Below are 19,510 nucleotides of genomic sequence, written 5' to 3'. Positions count from 1 at the left end.
CCTGATATTTATATACTTAAATCAATAATCTAAATTTATACCTTAACAAAATAGAGAAAGAACAAATTAAACCCAAATCACACAAACGGAATGAAAGGGCAAAAAATCACTTAAACTGAAAACAGAAAAGAACAGAGGATATTAATAAAACCAAAGAGAATTCTTTTAAAAGATCACTAAAGTTGACAAGCCTATAGCCATGCTAAATAAAAACAAAGAAGGTACAAATAATAGCAGCAATCATAGGAGACATCACTACAGATCCTACAGATTTAAAATGATAAAAAAAAATTATGTGGTTTTTCAAATAACAGAATGATAGCATGCCACAGACACGAGCCAGGTTGAAGACAATCACACTGGCAAAATCTAATACTGCTTGAGCACTATAATAAAATTATGTACAGTAATAAATTACAAACCATTGAAAAATAAAAAGGAACCCATGATTCCACACTGGTAATAGTTAAGGGAGAGCTGGTTGTGGTGGTGTACTCTTGTAATTCTAGTACTTGACAGGCTGGGACAGAAGAACCACAGGTTCGTGGCCAGCCTCAGCAACTTAGGCCCCACACAACTTAATGAGGTCCTGTTTCAGCTTAAAAAATAAAATAGGGCTGGAGGTGTAGCTCAGAGGTAGAACGCCCCTGGATTCAGTCCCCAGCATAGGCACACACTTGTGGACACACAGACACACACACACAAACACACACACCCCAAAAATAGTCAAGGGAGAAGGTTTTGCTTAGAGAATAATGCTGAGTGCAGACTAATAAATATGGAGGGTGTATTGGAGTTGGAATATTATTTTGCAACCATCATAGGAAAGATCAATTCCTGCAGAAGTCACAAATCAAGGTAAATTTAGGAATAAATTTAGATAAGAAGCAGGATATATGCATAGTCTTAAAGATTCACACCTCTAAGATGAACATCATTGCTTCCATATGTGAATTCTTAGGTGGACAACATCAGTCATAATATATTCAGGCTGATAATATATAACCTGAACAGCTTCTATGGAGTCGATGAGTACATTTCCACAGTCTTATTCCTTATGAAGTGACTTTCAAAATTTAGGTTAATTTTTCTGAGTTTACCTTCAAATACTTCAAACTATCTGGACCTGACTGACTCCATTTCATTCAGTTTTTATTCCAAGGGTCCAGCCCCTGTAATCGATAAGCTATATTGTCTTTGCTAGAAAAATGAGCCTGGTGCGTTCTGCAGGCATGATGCCAGTGTGATTGCTAAGTCCTTGGTTCTGATAAAGCCTGTGGAGAACCAAAGCCTGTCAGGTCTCCCCTTACTGGATTTGTATCTACTCTTTTATATTTTACTTGTAAATCGTTTCAGACTTATAGATAAGTTGCAAGAATAGGGAGAGTACAAAGAAGACCTTTATTTTTTGTCCACATTTACCATTAGTTAATATTTTAACTCTTTGTTAAAATATTGTTTAATATTTTATTAAATAATATTTTAATAAATTATATTAAATATAATTTAATATTTTGTTAGCTCTTTAGGGTGTGTGTGGAGAGAGAGATTGAACTTGGGGAGTTCTACCTCTGAGAAATGCTGCCCCCTCCCACCTCTTTTATTTTTTGTTTTGAAACAAGAGCTCACTTAGTTGCTGGCTGAGGCTGGCCTCAAACCTGTGATGCTCCTGTTTCAGCCTCCTGAGTATCGGGATTACAGGTGTATATCACCATGCTGAGCTGGAATTAATTGAATACAGCCATAATTTCACACTATCTGTCAACATAAAAAAAAGTTTGTGGAAGCATTTTTTTACATTTTCATAATATGAAAAAATTAAAATACATATTTCCTGTATGCTATGTATTTATTAAAACTACTTTTACTTATGAACAAGATGAAAGTTCACTAAAACTACTTATATATATATGAATTATATTATATAGTAATTAAAATGCAGGCATTTTTTGCCCTACATTTTATATTTCCAATAATGTTCTTGTGTAGCATTTGTGGTTGAAAAGAAATTAACCATTCTTTTTTAAGAGTGAAGTCAGTTTTAAGATCTCATCAAGGTTTCTTGGCCAGCAAATCTTAGACTCCTGTTCTTTGGTGCCTGCTCGAGACTGGACTTGTGTGAAAATTGGGCTAATAGGGAAGTTTATTCCAGCCCACCCCCCCTGGAAGTCCTCTCTACCCACCTCGCCTCACCTTTTCACTCTTTTTATTTCCCTCTCATGGTCAGGAACTAGCTTCTGCACGTGTAATTGTGATTTCACAGCCCTTTCTGCAATATTCCATCTGGAATCATCTCCTCTCATCTCTGTTTTTAGGAAGTGCATTTTCAACCGAGCACTTAAAGCTTCATCTGCAGAAGGAATCCCTCAACGAATTAAGGAAGGAGTGCACTGCGAAACGGTAAATGCTACTCAGAGAAAAATTGCTCTGATGGTTGAGTTCACTGTGAAGATAGATTTGGAAAAGTAACATTATTTTGAAACGGCTGATATTAATTTATGTTCCCTACACCTCAGTACCATATTCATTCCTTCAACAAATATTTATGTGTCAGGCACTATGCTAAAGGCCAGTTGGGAAAGCTCCTAGGATGTGGTAGTAATCAGTAGCATGACCTAGTTTCTCAGGCCACAGCACCATGGCTTAATGTTTGAATCTTCTTGCCTTCTAGATGCAGTTTAGCTCATAGCTTGGTGTGTTTTTGTTTTTTGTTTTTTTGGCTTTTTGGTTTTTCTTTAATAACTTCTTCTGAAGCCTGACATGGTGGCACATACCTATAACCCAGTTGAGGAGACTGAGGCAGGGGAATTACAAGTTCCAGGCCAATCCCAGCAATTTAGAAAGACCCTGCCTCAAATTAAATAATAAAAAGGGCTGTGGTTGAGTATACAAAGTTCAACCCCCAGTGCCACACACACACACACCAAAAAATAATAATAATAACAAAACCCTCCCTGATTGCTCACTGGTTGATCTCCACAGCGCCTAGACAATTTCTCCCCCACCTCACTCTCCGCATTAGTCCAGCTCATCCTTCACGTTGCTCTCAGACCTCTCCTTGGAAAATACCATTTCTACCATATTTGTCTCTTCTTAATATAGTGATTCTTTGGCTCAGTATTCAAATAGGCTTCAGTAAATTGCCATTCTACAGCTGTAGGTAATTGGAGTTGCTCCCTACCACAGAATTGTGCTAACGGTTTTTCTTTCCTCTTCCCGGTACATGCTCAGGTGATCGCTGCCTCTGCTCTTTTGCTCATCGCCACTCACTTTCCTTAAAAGCCCTCCCCTCCTGCATTTAGTTTTTCCAAAAACTTTAATAATCAAAGATTCAAGAATATTAGATCTGGAAAGAACTGTAGAGACCATCTCTTCTAATCCTCTCAGTTTGCCAATAGGAAAGCAAGGCTCTGGGGAGTTACGATTTGCCTATGTGCTAAGCAGGTACTCTACCATTGAGCTATAGCCAAAGACCTGTTGTCATATCTCTTAAATAGTCCAAGAAATGGGTCATCTCGTGCTATAACCTTTTGCTTATTTGTTCTTCTTTGTTGTCTGTTTGGTATTAAGGATTGATTGAACCAAGGGACATTCTACCTCCAAGATACACCCCAGCCCTTTTTACTATTTTATTTTGAAACAAGTTCTCACCAATTCACTAAAGGTCTAAGTTGCTGAGACTGGGCTCAAGCTTGTGATCCTCCTGTCTCAGCCTCCCAAGTACTAGGATGACAGGCGTATACCACCATGCCTAGCTAGTAGGTTTTTTTTTTTCTTCAGGTATTTATGACATATAGTTGTGAGTGAAAACTAAAGCTCACTAGCAAAGCCAGGTTCTGTTAAGCACATCCCATGAAGTCCTCAGTGCTGTTGAGACAGGAAAAAAACAGTGCTATTTCTACTCTCACACATAGCACTTGACACCAGATTCTCCACCAAACACAAACTGGTTGTCCCATGATTTAATACAATTCTGACACTGTCTGCCTGAAGATATATTTGTTAATGCTCAGCCCCACAAAGCTGCCCCTCCACCTAATTAGAAACCAGTCACAAGCCCCTGCTAGCGACTTGTGCTTTGACTGACCTGCTATAAATTATGGTTCTCACAAACCCCTCCTCGGGTTACATTAAGTTGTAATTTACTCGAGTGGCCCACAGAATTCAGGGAAGCAGTAAGGTTTACTGAGTTACTATAAAATTATTGCAAAGGGTACCGATGAACAGGCAGGTTGAAGAGATGCATAGGGCAAGGTACAAGGGAAGGACAGGAGCTTCCAGTCCCTCCTGGCGTCTGCTATCTTCAGGCACCTCCACAGTCTGGGAGCTTTTCATATCTTGCTCAAGAGTTTTTGTAGCACTTCATCTCCAGCCTAGACCTTTTCCTATCTCTTCATTTAAGTTGGTGAGTGTGACTGAAAATTTCTATCATCTGATTACCAGGACTTTCTAGTGACCAGCTCCATCTTTTGGCTGTCCAGGTATTATAATACCAACCTACTACGGTTGTTGTAATAATTGAATAAAGCCATTTGTAATGTTCCAGGTTTGTAGTAGTTGGTGCTCAGTGAATGCATATTTGTGCTTTTTAGATTTTTTCCCCCCAATACTGGAGATTGAACCCAAGGGGCATTCTACCTCCGAGCTATACCCTCAGCCCCATTTTTTTATTATTTTGAAACAGGGTCTCACTAAGTTGTGGAGGACCTCACTAAGTAGCTGAGACTGGCTGCAAACCTACAGCCGGGCTCCCGTCTCAGTCTCCCAAGTACTGAGATTACAGGCCATGCACCATAACCAGCTGCCTTTTTTATTTCTTAGCATGGTACTGAGCACACACTATACACCTCAGTGTATGATTAGTTTAATTGACAGCATTTAGAGATAGGTCAGGACTTTGGTAGCTATTCTTGGCTCTGCTTTTGAATTTCTTGTGGCTTGTAGATCTTTGAATCTCTTTGCGTTAATTATGTAGAAATAAATGTTAGAAAGCATGCAAGCACACTTTAAATTTTTATTGGTGCTTATTGGTTATCCCATATATTGAGTTTCATTGTGGCGTATCAGTATATGCATATAACATAATTTGATCATTTTCACTCCCTACCACCGCCTTTACCCTCTCCTCCTCCTTTTCCCTGACTTCCTTCCCCTATGTCAGTGGTCTCACTTCTACTTTCATAGAGTCCTTTTTTCCTTGTCTCCCCGTAGCTTCCACCTATGAGAGAAAACATATGACATTGGCCTTTTGAGTCTGGCTTGCTTTTTTAACATGAAGCTCTCCAGTTCCATTGATTTTTCTGGAAATAACATATAATTTCATTCTTCTTTATATCTGAATAAGTCACCATTGTGTATATATACCATAGTTTTTAAAAATCCATTCATCCATTAGTACATACATACCTAGACTGGCTGTAACTTGGCTATGGTGAATTGCAAGCACAATTTTTTAATAAGTGCTTTTTTTCTTTCCTCATTAGAGAACTCTTTCTGAAGACTAATGCTCAGTTGACGATTCGTTGTAGGCAATTACTCTCTGAGCTTTCCTACATTTACCCCATTGATTTGGTAAGTTTCAGATTATCTGAAAAGATGATTTCCATTTGCATTTTTCTTTTAATGATAAAACTTACTGCTCTACTCTTAATCATATTCTTTTTTACAGTTGATTCAGGGGCTAGTATCTATTTAAAAAGTAGGTTAAGATTTAGTTGGCATTAGGGTCCATAGGGTTTTTTTATTTTTAACATCAGTTGGGTTGTGGAATGGCTCATCATCAGAAAACATTCCAAATTATTAGTTTCCTATGTAATTTTTTTAATTTAAGGACATTTATTGGTCACTACTACCACTTCTGGCATATACCTGCAGACGCATGTACATTGCCTTAAATATATAATTGCTAGTTAAACTTAAATAAAACTGATTAGGAATCATTTTTAGAGAACTAAATCTACTAAATTTGATAGTCCTCTTGTTAATTAAAATTAGTTTAAAAAACCAACTTTTAGAGAAGAAAGTTGATAGGATTTGAGTTTGTTCACAGACTTACTGAGTTACTTTATTGATATGAATTAACCAGAAGATGTTTTATTATGATGATTTTACATTGCTTTTTCCTTGGACCTGATGACCTAAATATTTCTATTGAAGAGTATTATAAGGACATGTAACTGTAAGGAGATAGTATAACGAATCACCCTGTACTCATCCTCCAGTTTCAAAAAATGTGAAAATATTTAGAGTCTTTGAGTCAACGCTGACCAGCAAAAATTTTGAGATTTGACTTAGAGTTTCTTTGCTTTACATATAAAAATTTTATTTTCATTCTTCGTTTAAATTCACAGAATGATTATAAGGATTACTTTGTATGCGGTGTCAAGTTACCTAATTCTGAGGACTTCCAAGGTATTTTATTTCCTTTTTACGTCTAAAGATTTGGTGTGTATAACATATAGGAATAGAGTTATCTTGAAATGTTCATTGGCTACACTTTTGTTCAGAAGGGTTTTGACCTTCAGTCTCTCCTCAGTTAGAAGTATGTAGAGGCTGGGCGTGGTGGCGCACGCTTGTAATCCCCAAGTTTGGGAGGCTGAAACAGGAGGATCGCATAGGTTCGAAGCCAGCCTCAGCTACTTAGTGAGGCTCTCAGCAACTTAGTGAGACTCTGCTTCCAAATAAAGTATAAAAACTAGGTCTGGGAGTATAACCCAGAGGTAGAAAGCCTCTGGGTTCCACCCTAGTACCACCACCAAAAAAAAAAAAAGTATGTAGAGAGCCAAGCGTGGTGGTGCATGTTTGTAATTCCAGCGCTTGGGAGGCTGAGACAGGAGGATCACACAGGTTCAAAGCCAGCCTCAGCTACTTAGTGAGGCTCTCAGCAACTTAGTGAGACCCTGTTTTCAAATAGAGTATAAAAAATAGGTATGGGAGTATAACCCAGAGGTAGAAAAGCTCCTGGGTTCCACCTCCAGTACCACAAAAAAAAAAAAAAGAAGTATGTAGAGTCAGAGTCCCTGATGAAAGATGCAACAGGATATTTGGTTGAACCATGGAAAAATAATTATTGAAACTTCTATTTGAAATGAAAAATATTTTTAAATGAGCCTGTGTAAACCAGAGGGAAGAGTTACTTTCCTTTTGATTTGATTTTCATGAAAAATTGTGTGTGATTTTGGAAGCAGAGGGAAAACAGACATTAATCTCTTCTATTTTTTTTTTTACAAAGTCATATTCCTGCTACTCTGAGCAGTATTTGAAAATTTCATTTGTGACATTCCCACTACCACAGATTAAATTTCTTACACTGTCATCTCTCCTCTTCTTACATTAAGGGCATCATAATTCCTATATTTTAAAATCCTTCTTTTCCTAATTTCTTTACAAGTATTCCAAGGAAAAAAGATTATGTTTATAGTTAGAAAAATGAATCTTTTTCCATAGCCTAAATGATGCTTGAGACCCACTAGACATCTTTATAAATTATTATCCAAACTAGCTTACATATGATCTATTTGGATAAAAGTTATTCATGAAAAGAACATTATTAGTTTTGACCAATACTTTCTTCCATTTCCCTTATAAATAAACAATTGCTGTTTGTGGCCCTTTAACATTTAAGTCTATTTTTAATTAATTATCTTCTGAGCCCTGACACAAGGAAATTGTTGGGACATGACATAGGGAGAGTGATAAAACACTCTGTTCAAGTCCTGGCTCCCCTTTCATAAATCTTATAGTTTAGAGCAAGTTGTATAACCTTTGAGTTAATTTCCTAATCAATAGCATGAACGTATTATATTCTATCTCTCTAACATGACTGTTGTGAGAATTAACTGATATACCAATAGCTGTAAAAGCATGAGATTTTCCTTATCTTTAACCCTCTCAAAAACCAAAGGAAGCCTATAGGAAAGTAGTATCAGTGACTCGCTCAGGACTGTAGAGCTAGGTGGTGCTATAGCTGGGCTTCGTCTGGTTTTCTCTGAATAGTGCTCCCTTAAGCCTCTCTAAGTCACACAGATGTGCTCTGGTGTTCATTGTAGGTGAAGTTATGGTTTCTTAAAGCCCATGGCACATCATTTTTCTTATTCATTCATTGAAAAAATCATTCATTCAATGCCTATATGCTAGGTACTGTGCTAAATTTTGAGGATGTGAGGATGAAAAAACAAGTATGTTCTCTCCTTTCATGGCACATATAGCCTATCAAAGCTATAAACTGAAAATTAAGTAATTAGCACATATTTAATTAAAGAGTATGCCATCCAGAGAATAAGGGAATCTACTTTTTGATAAAGAAGTCAGAGAAGACCTGTTCTAGCAGAAACAGAGCAGAAAATTAAAGGCTGAAGGGAGCCAATTATGGTACAGCCGGGGGAGGAGCAGGCCTGGGACAGAGGGCAGTGAGGACAGATGGAAACACACTTGGCCTGTGTGTGCGTGTGTGCTTGTGTCGTTTTGAATCTCACTATGATGTATAATTACAGTGCACCAATAAAAGTATTTTTAAAAAGTCACGATGAAAGGCATGAGCTTGGTATACCTTAAAAAAAAAACTTGGAAAAAAAAGCTCTGAGTCAAGGATACAGAAGGGGAAAAAAACGTGTATTTAGGCAAATCATGTAATCCCTCAGCTTAATTTCTTTACCTATAAAATTAGATGGTATTTGTATCCCCAATTCATTGTCATGATGGAATGAGATATTTGAAAGAGGCTTTCGTATAGGAGCTGCTCAATAAGTATAATTGAAATTCATTGTGAAAAACAGAGTGAAGGACAGAAAGGACCAGACCAGATCTGAGCAGCACAGGGAGCAGGGGCGCAGCAGCCTAGAGGAGGAAGCGGTAGCCAAGGCCTGCGGCCATGGTGAGGAGGGCCTGTTTCATCCTGGGTGAAGTGGGCTGCTCCTGAAGAGCCTCAGAAGGGGCATGGCGTGAGCTGAGCTACACTTGTAGCACTTATTAGCCTGGCTGCTAAATACAGAATGATTTGAAGGGAAGCAGAAATAGCGGTAGTGGTGGTCTGTTACTTAAATCCACTCAGGGAGTGTTCTTGGTTCTATTTTTGGTTTCTTTGAAGTGCCTGTTTCCTCGTTTTTCATAGCTTTTAAAGCTCTCTATACATAGAATACCCAGTTAAACTGAATACATTCTTGCTGCCCTTTAAAAGGTTAGTGTGGCCTTTTAGTGTAGTTGCTAAAAACTGAAATGATAAAGTTTAATTTTACTCTAAGGTCCTATTCACTCCCCATAGCCCCTACGAATAAAAAATTTTAAGAAGCTTGAATAGTAGAATTAGACTTGAAATCTTATGTTCACATTCTGGAAGGCACTTCCATATAGTGAACGTGTGGAGTGCCCTATATTATCTACTATGCAGATGCTGAGAGTACACAAAGAGATTTAAGACATTGATTTGACCTCAGTGGGATCAGAGTCCAGTTGAGGGCATCATGTAAACCATCCAATCAAGAAATACGTACTGAATCTGTACTCTTGTGTCAAGCACTTAGAAAGTTATACCAGGTACATCAGACTCAAAGAAATGGGAATAGTCAGTTCTATCAGGAAGGGCTCAGGAAAACGTTGATAGAAAAGAGGAGAATGCCTGAACTGTCTTAAGAGATGAATAGGCCTGGAAATAGTGGCACATACTTGTAATCCCAGTACTTGAGAGGCTGAAACAGGAGGATCACAGGTTCAAAGCCAGCCTCAGCAACTCAGTGAGGCTCTCAAAAATTTAGTGAGACCCTGTTTAATAAAAGAAAAAAAGAAAGAAAGGTCCAGGGGTATAGCCTATAGCCTGGAGATAGAAGGCCCCTAGGTTCCATTCCCAGTATCACAAATAAAAGAAGAAGGAGAAGGAGAAGAAGGAGAAGAGGAGGCAGAAGAGGAGGAGGAGGAGGAAAGGGAGAGAGAGGGGATAGAAATAGGTAAAATTGCAACCTTATTATATTATCACACTTATTGCTTAATTCTCACAGTGATAAGAATTCATTCTTTCTGTGAGGAAAGGACTTCCCTAGTGTTTTTTTTGTTTTTGTTTTTGTTTTTTTGGTGCTGAGAATTGAACTCAGGGTTGCTTTACTCCTGAGCTACATCCCAGTTCTTTTTTTATTTTTCATTTTGAAACAGTCTCCCTAAGTTGACCAGGTTGGCCTTGAACTTGCAATTTGTCATTCTCCTGTCTCAGTCTCCTGAGTTGCTGAAATTACAGGCAGCGGCCACCATGCCCAGCCTAGGTTTTTTTTAAAGATGAAAATTGAGGCTCAGAGAGATTAATTTTTCCAAGGACTCATAATATTCTGTGATAAAGCTAAAGTTATCACTGGTCTGCCTGATTCTGAGGTCTCTATTATTCCTGTCATGATATAGTTTTCTTCCTTGCTTTGAATAATAACCTCTTCTAAGTCTCGGTCAACTTTTAGTGTTCTGTAGCAGCTGCATTCTAGGAGAGACTGTAGTGAAGGAACTCTATGTTGGTTGTCTATGCTATTCATGACTTGCTGGATAGACTTTCTGCTGCATAGATGGATACTGCGGGAAACTCCACCAGAGGGTCCTGACATTTATTGGGTTTTCTAAGTGGGTAAGTTACTGCTAGAGTATGCCAAAGAGAACTGGACGCAATGGAAGAACTGTCCAGTGAAGGGTGTGCATCTGAGTTCCACTGACTGAGAAGTTTAGCTTTTTTTTTTTTAAAAAAAAAAAAGGGAAAATGTTTGTGCGTGTATGTTTTTAAGTAATCCATAACATGAGAACCTTTTCTGGTAATGAGACCCAGATTTCCTTCTGTGTCTGTATCCCTTTATGCAGGCATGATTTCTTGGAAAAGAGAGTCCATATGTCAAACAGTGTCTCATTGAGAACATGGACTGATTCCATAGATGCTGTGGCAGTGATTAGAGTCTTAATATTTTGTCCTGTCTGGATCAGTGGGTGCTTGGTTCCTTAACAAATCAGCTGCCTCAGTGATTGGGAAGGCAGGATGGTAAGAGCTTTCAGATCACTTATTGTTTTTGGATTCATTCGAATATTAATAGTTTGTCCAACAGATAAATAAAAGGGACATTTGAATTAATTTATAATGTTGTCATGGCCATTGCGTGTTTGTAGAATTTATTGTTATGAAAATCACAAAAAAAGCTGTAGCCTTGAGTGGCTTCCTGCATTGAAAAAACAAATCAGAAATAATAATTATGAGGAAAGTGTGGGGTTTTGTTTTAAGCCCTTCAAAACATCGTTTGAGTTAGTATCTTGTTCACATACCTGAGTCTTACAGTTCATTCCTGTTCCTCCCTAGACCCTCCACTCCCCCTCCGACTTCTTCTCACCAACAAAACTATCATCTGTGACCTTTCCAACTCCCAGAGCAGGATAAGAAACACAAACCTCTGCTCTGCATTAGGTGTTAGGGACGTCATTAATGCTTACTGGAAAAGCACACCCCAGAGGGCCATGTTTTGGCTTTGGCAGGTAAAAAGTCTCTCAGATCTTGGAATGCTGGAAACCTTAAACCTTTTGGTTTTTTAGCTAAAGTGATTGGCAACAGAATGTGACATCTGAGGTTGCATGGCCTGCAATCGCCATAATTAACCACATGAGCTCACATTTTCCCACTGGAGGCTCAGTGGTCTTGGGGTGATGAAAGTGACTTCCCGACCAGGAGGTGGTTTTCCTTTTGAGGGTATTGGAATACCCTTGGGCCCTGTAATGCTTCGCTCGTGGTCCTTTTAAAATGCTTTTTAATATAAAGCTTCAATATTGGAAATCCAACACCACAGTGTTTAACAGTGAGGCTGTGCTGGAGCTCTGTGGCCTGGAATGGGAAAGGACCAGGGGTTTTAATAGGTGGAGCGGGGAGTCTTGTGCAACATGGTGAGTGTGAATAGCCTAATCAAAGCTGGTTTCCAATATTCCTTAATTTTCTTTGTTTGCTCTTTTCTTTTCTTTCTTTGTTGTTATTGTTTCCTGTATGTAGACCTCTCTTAGAGATGTCTTTTTATCTTTAAATTTAAGCAAAATTATCTTGCTCATCGAAGGAGGTGATGTTAGCAGGTCAATCCTTTTTCTTTTAATAAAGATGTGTTGTTGTCTTAAATGTGCAAACGCAGTTCTTCAGATGCTTGAGGTTTAGCATTAGGTAGGTTTCTAAAAATATAGTTTGCATTTGACTTGTGTGGAAGGCAAATTTAGAGGATTCTTGCTGCTTTCTGGAAGTTTTCAGATCTTTTCCTGTCAGGTTATACAGGAAAGGAAAAGCTTAGTGTAAAGCACATATAAGAAAGTCCCAACTTTGGGTAGTATTATCCTTCTTTATTCTAAGTCCTCCTCTTCCTGTTTCTCCCTTCAAAAGACGATTCTTAATGAGAAAGTCCTTTTACTCAGAAATATTTTTAATTTGGTAAGCTCTGTTCTTTACAGAAAGGAGGAGGCAAGGAAGGAACTCATAGTCCCAGCTGTGCCTCCAGATCTAGGTATTTTGGGAGCCAAAGATATTTTGAGGTGTGGACACAATTTACTCTATCACTATGATTTTTACCAATATGACTTTGACCAAACCATATCACCTGAACCTCATTTTTCTCATCCCTGAGTTAATAGTGTCAGACTCAGTGATTTCTAAGGTGTCAGTTAACTCTGATATTATATGATGATGAATTTATAATATAAAATAATTTTAGACTCTAAGGTAGTATGATGTACGTTTTGACAGAAACACCGTGTATTAGTGTTATTGTAGTAGCAGTCAAGGTACTTGGGCAGGACTGAGACAAAAAGACATTGTTAAAAATAATTAGGATTCTAGTTAGCAAAGGTGTCACTCAGTAGTGAGTTGAAATGAAATTTTTAATTGTGTGTGTGTGTGTGTGTGTGTGTGTGTGTGTGTGTGTGTGTTGCTGTAGGTTGAACCCAGGGGCATTCTCCCTCCAAGCTACACCCTCAGCCCTATTTTATTCCTTATTTTGAAACAGGATCTCACTAAATTGTGGAGGGCCTCACAAATTGCTGAGGTTGGCCACAAACCTATGATCCTCCTGCCTCAGCCTCCCAAGTACTGAGATTACAAGCGTGCTTCATCATGCCCAGCTATTTTTTAAAATTTTTTTAATGAGCTTGTTTTGAGAGAATGATAAACATTGGTTGAGAAGTCTTTCTGCCAAGCACTGTACTCATCATGGAAACTATATGGAGTTATATGTTCTTTGGCCTTTCCTAGAAAGTGTGAAGAAACTAAATATGTATCAAATGCTTGGTATACTCTAGGATCTTAAATTTGAAAATTATTAATATTAGTTTTTTAACAGTAAAGTTCTCAGCCAGTGTGGTAGAGTGATTAAAAATAGAAGATTTGGTATCAGGTCAATTTGTTTGCTAGCTCTATTATTTTGGGTAGGTTCCTTAACCTCTTTGAGCTTCAGTATCTTCATCTGAAAAATGAATGAAATAGCTAAAAATACGTCCACTTTAGTACTGTTTAATACTGAATAAATGATTATCAATATAAAGTACCACAGTCAGTCAGTTCTGGACAGAAGAAAAAGAAAAATAATGAGTTGCCTACTTTTATAGGATGATCAAAGAAATACCAAAAGTCTCTTATGGTAGACAAGTGTAGATACTTCACTAGGAATGGATGGCTGTAGTGTCATGCCTGCCGTAGAAGGCAGTGCTTAGATAATATCAGTATAAAAGTATGTGAAAATATTATTAATTATTGAGATTGGAGGCACCTTTAGGATTCAGGAAATAGTCAAGACCTGGTCATCTCCATCATTTCACCCTTTTTCTCTTGTCAGCTGGGGTATTCCAGATTATGTGTTAAATCTATTTACTATATACCAAGTACTTACTTTTTCTTTCCTTCTAGGGGAAGTTTTAAACTTTATTGCATTGTTTCAGTTCTGACTTACCTGAATGATTACTTATCACCTTATAGGTAGGGACAGAAATCCAGACAATGGGTTTTAAAATGTAATTATCTGTTGCTTTGTAAAAGCCAGATGCGTATGTTTGACTGTATGACATATGTCTTTTTTTCCAATAATTACTTCCATCTAAGTTTCATAAATAGGATTATGAACATAATTCATAAGTAGGATTATGGTTTTTGACCTTTTTCTTTTATTGTTTAAAGTGTTTTTCCCCTTAGACCACCTCAAGCATTATAAACTTATGTAACATTTTTATCAAAATCAAAAACATACTACATAAGGATGTATTATGCTGTTTTATTTCACTTCAGAATTACTGACATAACATAATAGCACAAAAGTATAACTGTATGGCCTAGAAAGTTGTTAGCATATCAAACATTTGTTATATAGTGTGTTTTATTTAAACCTCTAAAACTAATTTTCCCATCAGGTAATAGACTCAAGTATTCTTCCCCCCTTTAAAATGCTCAGAAAGAAAATAATGGACATTTGATCACACTAAGAACTCTTGGTTAAGATATATATATATATATATATATATATATATATATATATATATATCAACTGTTAATATCATAATATTAATTTTGGGGGAATGATTTTAAATATAGATAGTAGATGATATTCTAAGTCTTGTTAATATGTTTAAATTTGGAGAAAATTCATAAAACTAAGACAAATAATTAACATTTCACTTACCATTTATTTTATAAGATCTTATTCAAAGCTGATTTGTTTTTGCCTCACAGTTACATTTATAAGGTAAATGGTTGTTTTCTTTTCCTCTGCTTTTGAATTCACAGCAAAAGATGATGGAAGCATTGCGGTTGCCCTTGGTTACACTGCACATTTGGTCTCCATGATTTCCTTTTTCCTACAAGTGCCCCTCAGATATCCTATAATTCATAAGGGCTCTAGATCAACAATCAAAGATAATATCAATGACAAGCTGACTGAAAAGGAAAGAGAGTAAGTGTCTCTTTTTTTGTTTTATTTTTTAAATCAAGCCAGGATGAAACATAGGGTATATTAAAAATATAAAATGTGACCTAAATTGTGGAAACTTTCATATAAACTTTGTAAAGTACTCCATTTCTTTTAAAGAAAATATAATTATTTGTTTAGATTTTAGTGGTTCAATTTGTACATTTTCAAAAGTTGCAAATATTAGCAAAATTGACTCATTTAAGTTTAGTTTACTTTTACTTTTGTGAGGACAAATGTCATATGCTCTGCAAATACTTATATAATACCTATTGCCTGCCACTTAATAAGTAAGATAATTAAAATATTTGTCAGAGAGACAACCAGGAAAAGGATTAAATGTTTAGCAGCAGGTTGAACATAACTGAAAAGTGGGTTAGAGAACTGGAAGACAAGATCAGTAAAAAATATAGACAATCCCTCTGTTTATCAATTAAACTGAATTTTTACTTTCTAAATAATACATTGTTGGTGGGATTGCAGATTATTGTAACCACTTAGGAAAATAGTATGGAGGATCCTCCGAATGATGGGAACAAATCTGCCACATAATCCAGCAATACCTCTTCTGGGTATCTACCCAAAAGAATGGAAACCAAACTACCAACTAATGCATGTGTATCTATGTTCATAGCCATGCAATTCACCATAGCCAAACTATGGAACCAGCCAAGATGTCCATCAACAGAAGAATAGATTACAAAACTATGGAATATGTACACAATGGAAGTTTACTCAGTCATAAAGGAGAACAAAATTACACCATTTGCAGGGAAATGGATGAAACTGGAGAACATTATGCTAAGTGATATTAGTCAGTCACAAAAAGTAAAAAATTGGATGCTCTTCCTAATATGTGGAAGCTAGGGAGAAAAGGGGTCATAGGAGGAAGTCTAGACAAAGAAGGAAAAGCCATAAATGAGCAAATAAGGCGACCTGACTGAGCAGAATGGAAGAAGGGAAGAGGGAAAATCCCCAATTTACACGATGTACATTCACAAACATATCAAATTCTATCAGTAAGCCAGACATGAGGAAGAAGGAGGGGAGAGAGAATGGGGTGGAAATTGGGGAAGGGCCAAATGAATAATGTCTGCATGTGAGCCTCTACCATCTTGTACTCCATTAAGATGTATGACTACAATGCACCAATAAAAATTTTAAAAGAAAAAAATTATAGACAATCCCCGACTTAGAAAATTTCAACATTATAATGGTGGGAAAGTGATGAGCATTCAGTAGACACCGCACATAGATTTTTGCACTTAGATATGTGCAAAAATGTGGCTGGCAATATGCAGAGCGGCAGTCTCTTGTATGATATTGGGCAGCAGTAGTGAGAGGCAGCTGACTGGTAGCCACACAGTTAAGAGGGTACTCTTAACTCCACAGTGCACCATATGGCTAAACTATGAAATTTGGCTGGCCAGGTATATTTACTGCATTTTCAACTTACAATATTTCCTATTTATTTACTTGTTTTTTGGTATTGGGCATTGAACCTAAGGATGTTCTACCTCAGAGATATTCCCCCTCCCCCCTTTTTTGAAACAGGGTCTCACTAAGTTGCTGAGACTGTCCTTGAACCTGTGATCCTCCTGTCTTGGCCTCCCAAATACTAGAATTATAAATGTGCATCACCATGCCCAGCAATTAAAGAATTTAAAGTAGGATATTTTATGCTAATACAGTTAATTATATATATATGCACACACATTTATATATCTAACTGTATAACCATATATATACATATATATATTATATATAACATATATATGTGTGTATATATATATATATATATATATATATATACACACACACACATATAGTTATAGGGGAAGCTAATGGTAGAGAACTTTAAATTTCCTTTCATTAACTATTAGAACAAGTAGGCAAAAGAATCAGTATCTTGAAGACTTAAACTAGACTTAAGCATGTATAAAGAATATTGTACCAAAAGACTCTACGGTTCACATTTTCTGGTATACATGGAACATTTACCAAAATTGGTTATGCTGAGCCTCAGAAAATTTCAGATCATTGAAGTAATTCAGAATATGTTCAGTAAAGCCGGGCGTGGTGGCGCACGCTTGTAATCCCCGCGCTTGGGAGGCAGAAACAGGAGGATCGCGCAGGTTCGAAGCCAGCCGCGCGCGCTGGTTTAGGAGACCCTGTTTCCAAAGTGAAAATGTAAAAAATAGGTCTGGGAGTGTAGCCCGGAGGTAGAAGGGCTTCCAGAAACCCCAGTACCACCAAAAAAAAAAAAAAAGAATATGTTCAGTAATCATGGTAGTTACTAGAAATCACTAATAAAACCCTCCAAATGTGCGAATATTAAACAGTATGCTTCTGCATAACTTAAAGGTCAAAAGAAAAACCATAAAGGGAGTTTAAAATTATTTTAACTGACTCATAAGAATATAGTATGTCAAAGTTTATATGGTATAGCTAAATCTGTGGCCTGAGGGAAATTTGTACCCTTTAAATATATATAAATCTCTATCTGAAACACTTAAGGAAGAGTTAAAAAACCTGTAATCCTCCTCAGCCTCTCAAGTACTGGAATTATAGGCATGAACCACCACGTCTGGCTATCACTACTATAATTAGAGGCAGAGTAGGGGAAAGAAAGAAGAAAGGTAGGCACCAGTGCTACTTAGCACTACAGTTGGCTCTTGGTATCCATAGGTTCCACACCTATGAATTCTACATCCATCAGATTAGATTAGAATAAGCTAATTAAATTAGAAATAATAAGGTCAGTAATTGTGTCTGCATTGAATATATACAGAGTTTTTCCTTGTCATTATTCCCTAAACTATATATTATAAAAACTGTTTACACAATACTTATATTATTTTAGGTATTATAATTAATTTAGAGATGATTTAAAGGATATCAAAGGATGTGCATATATTATATGCAAGTCCAATACCATTTTATAAGATACTAGGTGCATCAGATTTGGGTATCAACAATAGGGGAGATGGAACCAATCCTTCAAAATATTAAGGAAATGATTACATATCCAATAGAATAATATGCTCAGCTAGGGAGCGCATGTGTAGTTTAAATTAGTACCTTTTTCAATGTTGTAATTTGAGCCCAAGTTCTTTTTTTTATTTTTTATTGGTGCATTATAGCCATACATCTTAATGGAGTACAAGATGGCAGAGGCATACATGCACACACCACTCATTTAGCCCTTCCCCAGTTCCCACCTCATTTCCTTCCCCCACTTCCCATGTTGGGCTTAGTTACTGATTTTGATATGTTTGTTTCCAAGTATCCTTTTTAATTAAAAAAATAAAATTGAAAGCTTGAATTCTTTGACTTTTAAAAAAATTGAGATGAAATTCACGTAACATAAAATTATATTTTTAAATGTAAAATTTAGTGACATTTAGTACATTTTCCATGTTGTACACATCTGTCTAGTTCTAAAACATTTTCATCACTCCAAAGGAAAACCCTGTATACTAAGCAGTTACTTTTTTTTTTTTTCTTTTTGGTGGTACTGGGGGTGGAACCCAGGGGCTTTCCTACCTCCGGGCTACACTCCCAGACCTATTTTATATTTTATTTGGAAACAGGGTTTCACTAAGTTGCTGAGAGCCTCACTAAGTAGCTGAGCCTGGCTTCGAACTTGTGTGATCCTCCTGTCTCAGCCTCCCAAGCTTGGGGATTACAAGCGTGCGCCACCACGCCCGGCCTAAGCAGTTACTTCTCACCCCAACTTTCCCTCAGCCTCTGGGAGCCACCAATTCTTTCTCTGTATTTTCCTATTCTGGATGTTTTATGTGCATAGAATCATACAATATGTGACCTTTCTGTTCCTGGCTTTTTTCATTTAGTGTAATATTTTCAAGATGCAACCATGTTGTAGCTTAATCAGTACTTTATTTTTATGGTTGAATAATCTTCCATTGAGTTGTGTATATTGCATTCCGTTTATTGATTCATCTGATGGACATTTGTGTTACTTACACCTTTTGGCTGTTAGGAATATTCACATACAGTTGAGTACCCATTTTCAATTCTTTGGGGTATATACCCACCAATGACATTGCTGAGTCATTTAGTAATTCTGTATTTAACTCTTTGTGGAACCCTCAAACTCTTTTCCCTAGCAGCTGCACCATTTTACATCCCCAGATGTGAAGTGGTATTTCTTTGTGGTTTTGATTTGTATTTCCTTATTGAATAATAATGTCTTTATCTTTTCATATGCTTCCTGGCAATTTGTATGGCTTTAGAGAAATGTCTGTTCCAATCCCTTTCACATTTTTTAATCAGGTTATTTGTCTTTTTGTTGTTGAGTGGTATGATTTCTTCATGTATTCTGGATATTAGACTCATCAGATACATTAGTTGCTAACATTTTCTCCCATTATATAGGCTGTTGCTATGGTTTAAGGCCAAAGCTAAAGTCAGTATTATATGCTACCTTGACATCTGGTGAAAGCAGGAGGGCTTCCCAACAGTCCTGCATTGGTTTCCTGCCAGCTGGGGAATCACTGAAATACACCAGTCACATCCTCTACTTATTTATTTACTTGTTTACTTATTTATTTATTTATTTA

The 19,510-nt window shown here is 36.9% G+C and overlaps 1 protein-coding gene across 3 annotated transcripts in view; it reads left to right on the top strand.

Annotated features, from left to right (window-relative positions):
• Positions 1–19,510, top strand: part of UVRAG (UV radiation resistance associated) — a gene marked incomplete at both ends in the record, with an annotated part of 330,995 nt that overhangs the window by 175,898 nt on the left and 135,587 nt on the right. For all 3 annotated transcript variants that reach the window (XM_080712064.1, XM_080712063.1, XM_080712065.1), the window contains 4 exons: positions 2,316–2,400; positions 5,484–5,571; positions 6,351–6,411; positions 14,747–14,912. In XM_080712064.1, the coding sequence (XP_080568190.1) occupies positions 2,316–2,400; positions 5,484–5,571; positions 6,351–6,411; positions 14,747–14,912 (400 nt within the window). The remainder of the gene's footprint in view (positions 1–2,315; positions 2,401–5,483; positions 5,572–6,350; positions 6,412–14,746; positions 14,913–19,510) is intronic.

Source organism: Muscardinus avellanarius (assembly GCF_963383645.1).
Source record: "Muscardinus avellanarius genome assembly, chromosome: 1".
Lineage (NCBI taxonomy): Eukaryota > Metazoa > Chordata > Mammalia > Rodentia > Gliridae > Muscardinus > Muscardinus avellanarius.
The sequence above is the reverse complement of the archived record's forward strand: the minus strand, read 5'-3'. Positions and strand labels throughout refer to the sequence as shown.